Consider the following 11,041-nt stretch of genomic DNA (forward strand, 5'->3'; position numbering starts at 1 on the left):
TATTCTAACCATGCTTTGGCCAATGATTTGTGTTTATCTGGCCATCATGCTTAATTTCAAGGCCAGGTAAAGCTGCCAGCCGGAGGTCAATGATGATAGGTAAAAGGTCTGACTGCATGAGGCATTACCCCACATCCTCGCTCCCAGGAAACCCTGACATTTCCATTCTTGCTGTAGATGTGCTGCGATGGCACAGGGGTTCCTGACAGTAATTGATGCTGTTGCTTTAGTCCGTTTGAGAGATTTGGAGCGTGTCTGCAATGTGCATCTGACATAATTACTCACCTCAGGAGTGTTTAGGGCTGTGAGGTTTGTTTCTATTGCCTGACTGCAAATTGAAAACTGAGACCTCGCGTACTAAACTTTGTATTAGAAGAAATTTTGCATCTAACCAAGCATGATGTCTGTAGTGTGACCTCAAAATTTCTTTTGTATGTGCTTTAAGCTTTGTGGGCAGCATACACTTCCGGTAACACTGCCCTGCCTCACTGTGCTGATTTTACTGAGCAATATTTGACTCCTCGTTGGGGAGAGGCCATGGAATGATGATGGTAGACATGGGTGCGTTGGGAGCGGGGTATGCTGGTTGCTGGACTCCACAGGAATGGATAAACTGCAGGGGATGCAGTGCCTGCATGTGAAGTGTTCTGTTCAGTGCAGTCTAGTTTCGAAGAAGAGTCACACGGACTCAAAATGATTCTCTCTGTGCAGATGCTGCCAGACCTGCTGAGTTTTTTCCCCAGCACTTTTCTTGTTTTCATTTCAGATTTCCTGCATCCGAAGTATTGTGCTTTTATTAACTAGGTGCAACAAGTGTTTATGGATTTGAAAGAAAAAGAGGTGGCTCATGGAGAGCAGTGGGTGGAGTCCTGGCCTACCCCCTATGGAGAGAAAAACAGATGACATATCGGAACTGTGATCCTTCGTCAGAACTGGAAAATGTAAACCGCTTAGAAAATAGGTAGCTTCGATTATGGCACATGATTTGATGGGAAAGTGCTACAGGAAGTGGTTGGCCTGCACAACACTTTGTGCTAAGTTGGAGGATATCCTGTTTTATAAGAGCATCCATTATAACGTTGAAAACACTTCCACTGAAGTGTAATTATGTGTCTTCCATGTTTGTAGCTGAGGGCAGTATGGGTTTATTTAAAGCAGTCTTGTTCTTGAATTGACCTGAGAACCATTTGCAGCACACCTGTCTTTTACCAGTGATCTCCAGCTGAATTACTGCTTCATGTGTCTCCTAACTCCCACTCGCAGCCAGAGTAAATTAAGAATCATTGTTATTCTCTTTTGTTTTCTTCTTGCCCGGGACAGGAGTGCTTTTGGTGCCTGGGCCACTCCAGCTTCCAAGTAAAAGAACCCCATTAAAATAGCATGAGAGCTTTCATTTTTGTTTTAACCCGTGGAGAAGTACCTGACTCCCACACAATGAGCCCTCTTGGTGGTATGACTAAAATAGGGCTCAGTGCTGGAATTACACGGGCTGGAATCGGCCCATTGTCCCATCACTTTTGCAAGTGGCTTTGAGCAAGATGTGGGTCTATGGTTCTAAGTTTTGGTTTTCAAGCAAATCTTAAATTTCTTCGGAATCAAAGCTGTGTTCAGGATGCCACTTTCTCCTGTGAGAGACGAGGTTTGGAGTTCAAGCCCCACTCCAGGCCTTGAGCACAAAAATCAAGGCTAACACTGTGGTGCAGTACTGAGAGAGGTGCATTCTTTCAGGTGAGGTATTCAACCAAGGTCTCTCCTGCAAAGAATCCATGGCACTATTTTGAAGAAGAGTAGGGGAATTCTCCTTGGTGCCTTGGCCACTATTTATCTCTCAATCAACATCACAAAAACAACTTATCTGGTCATTATTGCTGTTTGGGGGAATTTACTGTCCACAAGTTAGCGACAGACTTTCCTAAAGTCACAACAGTGACTGCACTTAAAGTATTTGGATGTGAAACAGTTTTATGTCTGGTAGTCATAGAAGGTTCTGAATCAATGCAGAAAGCTGATCGCACTTTCTATGCGTAATAGTTGTAACATTGACTTCTTGCTCCTTGTGCCTTCTCTTTCTGGAACAGCACACATTGACAGGACACAGTGGGAAGGTGCTATCTGCAAAATTCCTTTTGGACAATGCTCGGGTAGTGTCGGGTAGCCATGACCGGACGCTCAAGCTGTGGGACTTGAGCCGTAAGATCTGTAAGTACTGTCAGGGCAATGTGAAGAGGAAGTGGCAAGAAACAGAGTGCAGTGCAAAGCTTCTCCTTCCAATCCATTGCAGCCACAGACCAAGTTGTGTTTTGTTTGGAAATAGCTTAAGATGGCTCAGTCAGAAGTTGAGTGACCTACTGACCACTGTATCAGTGAGCCATAACCTACAGAAAGTCACTAATTTCCTTCACATCCATTGTCAAAGTAGCTCATTTCAGCAATCGGAGACATACCTCAGCTGTGGATCGAGAAAACTAACCAAGGATCTCTATTCCTGATTATTTTCTCAGTAAACCCTTGCGTAAAAATGGGCTGAAGAGCGCAATTGGGCATGTGTTATCCGTGATTCAGTCGCCCCTTCCTTCCGGCTTTGTGGCATGTAAGGAATTCGGAAACCACTGGACCAGGTAGAATGTTACCTCAAGAAGGTGTACCGATTTCACTGGAGGATAAAGGGGGAGAAATGAAATTTCTAGCAGCCGACCATTGCCCAAAGAGAGAAGACATTCCAAGAGGAAAAACTTTAACACAACTCAAAGGCGAATTGTTAACCTCTTTTGACTTTCGTGCATTTCCAGCAATTTCTGTTCAAATATCTGGTATTTTTGCCTCCTTTTCAGAAAAATTGGACACAATGTGCCTTCCTCTCCTTTACCAGCTCATTGCCCCTTCCCACATCTGCTTCTACCCGCCATCCACAACCCAACAGAATGAGATTCACTCGCATATTAAGTACACAGCTTATCAATGTGAACAGCAGATGGGGAGCCATATCAAAATAACAGAGTGTAGCGCAATGATTTATAGAAAACAGTGTGGAAGTGTATTGTTCCCTGACACGTTGACATGTGCATGTATTAGCGCACACGTCATTTGGAAACAACAAAATCAAGCTGTTACAGAATATTGTTTCGTCTTATTTCCATCTCCTTATTCAGTGTTCACCTCTTCTATTCCAGGTATCAAGACTGTATTTGCTGGCTCGAGCTGCAATGACATTGTTTGCACTGAGCAATGTGTTATGAGTGGACACTTTGACAAGAAGATTCGCTTCTGGGACATCAGGTGAGATGTTTATGATGGGTTTTTCGACCTTGAATCATTTATATCTTTCTGAAAATTTATCATGTTATCGCCGCAAATGCCAAAAGGCAAAGTATTGTAGACTGGACAGTTTATGCAACTGTTGACTCACTGAGATTTTTATCAAGCCCTTCAAGGAGTAGATTGAGTATGCATTTGTGTTTCCCACAAACTGCAGAAGTGGGGCCAAAGGTTCAAACTTTGAACATTGTTCAGAGGCTGCACAGAAAGTTGTGCAGAGCTTAGTGAACATGTGGAGGAAGCTGCCCATGGAGTGAGATAGTCTGCGCAGATAGTCTGGAGAATTCTATGCAGGTTTATCGAAGAAATAAATTGCAGGAGTTGGCAGTATGGTCCATTGAACCAATTCTGCCATTATCAGGCTAAACGTTAGCATTCATTTCACTTTGCCATCTATTTCTATGATTGTCTGAGTGACTAAAAAACAGATCAATCGCAGGGTTGAACATACTAAATGACCAAGCATCCATGGTATTCTTGGGAGAGAATTCTGAGTGAAACAATTTCCCCATGTCTCAGTTCTAACTGGCTGGTCCTTTAGCCTGAGATGCTAGACACTCCAGTCAGGAAAACAGCATCTGAGTATCTGCTCTGTCAAGCCCTCTTCGGATTTTACACATTCCACTAAAGTTCATCCCTCATTCTTCTCACTGCCTGTGAGATGCCCATTTATATAACTATTTAACGGAATGGCCAACTGAGAAGTCTTAGTTTTGGTATTGGCAGACTGCAAGATCTCTTTCAGTTCTGTACTTGCCATATCATAGAATCCCTACAGTGTAGAATGAGACCAGCCATTCGGCCCATTGAGTCTGCACTGACCCTCTGAAAGAGCACTCTACTTAGGCCCACTTACCTGCTCTATCTCCCAAACCCTGGACACTACGGAGCAATTTAGCATGGCCAAACTACCTAATCTGCACATGTTTGGACTGGGAGAGGAAACCGAAGCACCCGGAGGAAACCAAAACAGACACGGGGATAAAGTGCAAACTAGACACAGCCAATCACCCAAGGCCGGAATTGAATCCGGATCCTTGGCGCTGAGGCAGAAGCGCTAACCACTGTGCCATGGTGCCGCCCCTATATATAACATATATAACAACACACAACAGTTTGGATATTGTTACAATTATGAGGTTTGTAGGAGTATATTTTGGCTCTCTAGATTTAAATTTGGGATGAATGAAGGTCGCAATGTGACCTGTTATGCAGTCTGCCTGACAAGCCTGAGTGGTTTGATTGCGAGACATGGAGGGAAGTCTTAGATTCTTTCGCTTGGAAGAACATACAAGGTATTTACTCTTGGAGACAATGGCAGCAGTCTCTTGAGTTTGCAATGAGTAGATAGAATCTCCTAAAGTCCTCGGGAGGCATTGAAGGTACCAGGTTGTGAACAGTTGCGCCTAGATTGTCCATTAATTCTAAGATGGAAGGCAGTTGGGATCAAAGATAGCTAATTAATATTTCTACCTAAATGCAAACATAGTGTGTATCACATTGCCATAGGGAATGCCATAAGAAGCCATTTTTTAAAGATCTGTTGCTAACTTTTGGTTGGCTCTTCATTCGCAATTTGCTCTGTTTGTTTAACCTTGGCTCTAGAGTCGCCAGGTATCTCTATGATACTGCCACGAGGTTCAAGTTCAAGTACTGATCACACCAATTAGTAAGATTCAAATCAAAACACATTTATTATGTACAGTAAGTCACTACTTATGCATATAACTCTACTTTCTAGACTATTTCTATCACTAAAAGGCCTATACTTAGCTTCGGAATTGGCCCACCAGGTCAGGGGAACAAATGGCCTTTCGTTCAGGTCCTGAGTCTGCAGGATTCAAAAGCTGGTATGGACTTGTAGCTAGGAGTGCCTATCTCGTAGCGAGCGTTGACTGGAGACTTACTTGGTTGGTGCGGCAGCTGGGCAGTTCACTCTCAGGGGTTGATTCGAGTTGCTGAGTGACCCTGCCAAGAAGACCGATTTGAACTTGGGGCTCTACTCTACAGTCCCCAGGGGCTTCCCGCCCTTCGGGGCGGACCCCGTACCTGGTTCCAAATGATTGGACTGCGTCCCAATCACTTGGATCGATTTCTCCAATACTGGAGTTGTTCCCTGATCGCTGGGCGGTCCCTAAATGTCCGTTGGTCTTCCTTTGTCTTGGCTCCTGCTGGCGCCGAGGAGTCTGGCTTGGCTTTATTCACCTTAACTGTTGCAATTGTGTATTGGAATCGCTCATTACTATGCAGATGGCTGCTGGTTTCAGTGCTGTCTGGTTTTTGCAAGTTCCAATACACAGGATTTCTGCACTTGCTCGTTTTTGCCTGTGTTGGCTGAATTTCCCTTTAGTCTTTGCGGTTCTCCATTTTAAGTCGGGAAGTGGCCAACCCAGGTGCCATTCTTTCAGCTACTAACTGGAAGTTCAGGGGTGCAATCTACCCAACTGGGAACAGAGTCCCATAGCGAGCGCTTTAACCGTGTGTTTCCTGGCGCTCAGAGTGACGAGAAACACCTTGTGATGGAACTCGTAGTCGGGTAGATACCACCTCAGCGGGGAACTTCCTGGCGAGCCCACACTTAGTCCCGTTTCCTACACTGAGGAGCTCCGCTCATCGGAATTCCTCAGTGCAGGAGTTCAGAACGCTCCAACTCACCTATAAGTGAGTCCCCAGGCCCACCCATGCAGGGTACCCCAGGCCCAATCCACAGTGTGGGAAAAATGCCGGCTTGGATCCTTGGCAGTGCCAGCCTGGCAGTGCCCCTGCTAGTGCCACCTTGGCAGTGCCAGACTGGCACATAGGTGGCAAGCCTCCGATCCCCTGGGAGACCCCCACGAGTAACGTTTCATCTGGTCCCCGTTTGTGGAGACCAGCACTGAATGGCGCTCGCCCGAGATCTCCAAGGCAAAGGGATGCAATCCTACCACTTGGGTAGGTTGTGGGAATGCATGTTAGAGTGAGACTAGTTGTCTCACTCTAATATGAAGATTTTCCAAAAAGTGATCTACCCACAAGGGCTGAGATTCACATCGCGTTAGATCTCACGAGGCGTGGTGAGCCAGGTATATCCCGGAAGAGGGATCTCCTGGCTGCGTTGCACCGTGCCGCGCTGCCTTTCGGGCGTAACATGGCTGGTAGATCGTGCCCCAGATCTTTTTTCTAGGTTCATCGTCTCTATGGAGATAGAAGCAATACCAGTTTTGAATGACTAGGGTGTGAGACTAAGAGTTCCATGAGTAATCTAATGCCACACCTCCACAATAGTATTAAATCATGTGCATTACATTTTTTGTGCCTACCCTTCTCCAGGACGGAGAGTATTGTGCGTGAGGTGGAACTGCAGGGTCGTATCACAGCACTCGATCTCAACCCAGAGCGCACAGAACTACTCACCTGCTCCAGAGATGACTTGTTAAAGATTATTGACCTACGCACAAATGTCACCAGACAGTCCTTCAGGTAATTGTAAGGGGTGGCCCAGACTGCTTTAACTCTATAACTGCCAATCAGAATCTGTCTTTCTCTTTATGCCAAAGAATTGCAATGTAAGGCTGTTTACGTTTAGGAAGCACTGTTAGGTTTCCATCTGTTTATGTCTAAGGATCGTTCCGTTTATCTTTTCCCATTTGCTTATGCAATACGAGTGTTGCTGGTAAGGCCAGCATTTATTACCCATTCGTAGTCCTTGGGAAAGATGATAGTTAGCTGCCGCCTTGAACCTTTGCAGACCATGCGGTGCAGGCACACCCACAGTGTTTTTAGGGAGGGAGTTCCAGAATTTGACCAAATGGAAGTGAAGGAATGGTAACATAATTCCAAGTCTGCATTTTGGTTTGGAGGGGAATTTGAAGGTGGCGGTGTTCCCATCAATTTGCTGCCCTTGTTCTAGGTGGTAGAGGTCACGGTTTTGGTATGTATTGTCAAAGGTATTTTGGCAAGTTGTTGCAGCGTAGCTTCTAAATACACACTGCTGCCACTTTCTGCCAGTGTGGAGGGAGTGAATGCTTAAGGTATGTGAAAATGGAGCGCTGATCAAGTCTGCTTTGTCCTGGATGGTGTTGAGCTTCTTGAGTGTTACTGGAGCTGCACTCACCCCGGCATTTATTGCTCATCTCTAATTGCCTTTGAGAAGATTCTGGTGACTTGCTTTCATGAATCACTGCAGTCTGATTGGTGAAGGTACTCCTTCAGTGACCTTTGTAGCAGTTTGGTACAGCTGAGTGGCTTACTGGGTCATTTCAGTGAGCAGTCAACCACATTACAGGGAGTCTGCAGACACGTACATGACTGGCCGGTAAGAATACCAGATTTCCTTCCTGAAGGTCACCAGTGATTTGTATTTAGTTAACTGAATTTGAATGCTGCAGCTGCTGAGGTAGAATGTGATTGTGAATAATTTTGTCTCAGCCACTGGATTAATAGTCCAGTAACTCAAATATTGTTACTGTGCTTCTTCGTCAACCCATGTGGGTGATTGGTGCCTTTCCCACTGCTGACTTTGATCGTGTGCAATCTCTTTACTGAACAGCGCACAAGGATTCAAGTGTGGGTCTGATTGGACAAGAGTAACGTTCAGGTAATTGATCTCTAAAGTGCTTTGAATATCTGCTAGTTCACAGATCATTATGATTTAATGAAAAAATAGAAGTATGGAGGATAATGCAGGTATATTTGGGATGTGGAGACGCTGGTTGGGTGGAGTGAAGGGAGAAATCAGGTGTCTAGTGGGTGGATGTGTTGGGAGGGAATGTCAGTGTGCTGGGTTGGGTGGAATGGACAGTTCCTTGATGGCAGCAGACTGTGTTGTGGGTGGTGGTGGACGGTGGGGTGGGGGGGGGTCAAAAGTTGGCATCGGCATATAGCAGGGTGCTATTTATATCCGGTTACAGTGGAAGATTTGATAGAAATCTACTGTCCAGAGGGAGGCCTTTCGGCCTGCACTGACCCTCTGAAAGAGCACCCTAACAAGTTTCCTACCCTATCCCTGCAAACCTTTAATTCCACTTAACCCGCACATCCATCGACCCAAAAGGGCAAATTAACATGCCAATCCACATCTTTGGACGGTGGGAGGAAACTGGAGCACCTGGAGGAAACCCACGCAGACACTGGGAGAATGTGCAAATTCAATGTAGACGGTCACCCAAGACTGGAATTGAGCCCAGGTCCTTGGTGCTGTGAGGCAGCAGTGCTAACCACTGTCACCATGCCACCCATGAGGGATTCATTTTTTTAATGGGTGCCCCAATGCTCTTGCGAATCCCTGATCCTAAAACTTCAATGACGCTGTCAGGGCAATATTAATGAGGTAACATTTCCTAAATTTCTATGCCTTGATCTTACAAGTGCACAGACCAGATTCAGGATATAACTTGGAGACCCCCCACCATTTATAAGTTAAAATCGTCTTCACATTGCTTTAAATATCCTGTGCTCCTGATGATGATAGCATTGAATGGCAGCACTTGATTTAGTTTCTCACTTCTCATACCATGGGAAGCATCAGTGATTCTTCACATCCTGCTTCCAACCCAAGCTGATAGCTGGTACAAAGTTAAGCAGGTCCCACTGACATTTGTTTGTGCCTGCGCCTGAGATCTGAGCCATCGACCACCTGGCGCCAGACAGGGATGTACTCAATTGCTAATTGCCTGTGTGGGCCCTCCCAACAGCTTGAGGAATCATGGTCAGAACCACAAGGGCAAGTAGAGTTGATCTTGTGTTTTCTCTTAGCTTTTATAAATAAATATAATGTAAATTAAATAATTTAGGAACAGGTGTTTTCTGGTCCAGGCAGTAATGTAACAGACAAATTCGCCTCCTGAAATTTTCAGATGTGCGTGCGTCCATTCTGAAGGTTTTTAGTCCAATTTGAGCATCATACTGGTGATTAATGGATACTTAAGAGTATCAACCAGCTGAAAATCAGCAACACCACCCCATTACTTTCACGCACTACCAAAAGCCTCACTTTTTATCTTTATTCTCAGATGTGGGCATTTCTGGCTAACGTTACCTGGCCTTTAAGCAATTAAATATTTGGTTTGAAACTGGAGTCACATCTGAGCCAAACTTAAGGGCAGCAGGTGTCCTTCCATGAAGAGCATTAGTGAAGCAGTGTTTTTTCTTGCATGGTTCGTGGTCCCTTTTCCTGATAACCAGCTTTGTATTTGTAAAATATTTTTCAGCTGAACTCAAATTCTCAAATCGGTTTACGGGGATTTGAACTCTCATTTGCTTGATTTATATTCCAGTAACAAGTCCTTCCCTTACTGTACCCCTTGTCCAATTAAGTCCTCCTAAGGATTTCATGAATACAGTTCATCAGCAAAATAAACAGCCAAGTCACAGCTCTAACTGCATGACTCAGAAGAGCTTCTTAATGTCGCTCTCGTGATCTCAATCATTAACCCTGCATTGCCCTATAATGTAATATGTGCAACAGGTATTCATGCGAGTCCAGCCCTGTAAAATCACTCTAAACCAGTTCATGCTCTCTTTTTCTAGCCCGGATGGGAAGTTTGTGGCTGCTGGCTCTTCGGATGGGACGCTTTATGTGTGGGGTGTTGAATCTGGAAAGACAGAAAGAACTCTGGGAAAGCACCACAGGTTTGTTAGACTGGCTACTGAATAAGTGCTGTAATAGTTGCTTGTAATGCTGTGTTCGCCACCTGCCCGAGTGCATACTTGTTTGATGGACCTTTTGCTTCCCTCGAGCAATTGAGCTGTCATAAGTTCAGCTGTTTTAAAGTGTTTGTCCTGCACCATTTTTAGTTGTGTTCCAATAACCTGTCTTCATCAGTGCTAGTACCCTGCCCAAGTGACTTTTATCATGCGTGAGCCTACATTGCCATGGTCCAAAAGTCTGTGAAGGGCATTACAACTGACCCCAGTCCTGTCCACACTTGCGTCCCATAACAGGTACTCGCCAAAGAGAGTTAGTAGATATTGGTTTTCGGATCCCATCACCTCCCACTGCTCCACAGAAAGTATTTTCTGAGGACACTACTGGAGTTAAATGACTGGAGTATGGAGATAAAGCTGCATACTCTATTATCACAGGTATTTGTGACAGGATTTTTGAGTTCCATCAGAAAGTTAGGTCAGCTGCCAGCATTGCCCAGGTCAGCCTACTTGAGTAAGATTACTCAGTCTGTCATGGGTTTGACACAATTCCTGATCTCCCAGGTTTGCCATGTTGAAGCTGCCTGAGCCCCAGAGGTATCCTGTTAATTCTTCCAATCCTTTCTCCAGCCATCGGAATGCAAATTCAACTCCTAGGCGAGTGGTGTTTGTTTGACAAAAAACATCTTATTTGTCCACTTGCCCTACACCCAAAAAAACCCAAAGAGCTTTATGCAGCAACATCACTGGGCAGTCCAGAGCAGCAGCAGAATCCATTTTCTCCCTGTGGCTTTCACTGTCTCTCCTCCTATTGTGTTGTTTACTGTGGGGCAGATGGAGCTGCAGATATTTAAAGTACACCTTTCCCTTCTTCAGATTCCCAAACTGTTCTAGTTAAGCTCAGTTCACAGCACTTTGACCCAGGGTCAGATGGCCATGGGTTCAAGCTCCAATTTATTTTTTGTACCAAAACTAAAACGATTCAATTGCTTGTGATGTGCTTTGCGAGATCCTAATGATATGGAAGGCAATATTGTATTACAATTTCTTTTCAACATTTCCTTTTTAAGTGCCATTTTCCAAACTTTCCCCCTCCTCCTCC

The 11,041-nt window shown here is 45.0% G+C and overlaps 1 protein-coding gene and 1 non-coding gene across 4 annotated transcripts in view; both read left to right on the forward strand.

Moving 5' to 3' along the window:
* atg16l1 (ATG16 autophagy related 16-like 1 (S. cerevisiae)) overlaps positions 1–11,041 on the forward strand; it is a 48,043-nt gene that overhangs the window by 32,668 nt on the left and 4,334 nt on the right. For all 3 annotated transcript variants that reach the window (XM_072474746.1, XM_072474749.1, XM_072474750.1), the window contains 5 exons: positions 2,079–2,199; positions 3,171–3,276; positions 6,625–6,774; positions 7,844–7,891; positions 9,823–9,924. In XM_072474746.1, coding sequence (XP_072330847.1) covers positions 2,079–2,199; positions 3,171–3,276; positions 6,625–6,774; positions 7,844–7,891; positions 9,823–9,924 — 527 coding nt within the window. The remainder of the gene's footprint in view (positions 1–2,078; positions 2,200–3,170; positions 3,277–6,624; positions 6,775–7,843; positions 7,892–9,822; positions 9,925–11,041) is intronic.
* Positions 85–350, forward strand: LOC140390945 (small Cajal body-specific RNA 6). Its single transcript, XR_011934973.1, has one exon.

This window comes from Scyliorhinus torazame, chromosome 14 (assembly GCF_047496885.1).
Source record: "Scyliorhinus torazame isolate Kashiwa2021f chromosome 14, sScyTor2.1, whole genome shotgun sequence".
NCBI classification, from domain to species: Eukaryota; Metazoa; Chordata; class Chondrichthyes; order Carcharhiniformes; family Scyliorhinidae; genus Scyliorhinus; species Scyliorhinus torazame.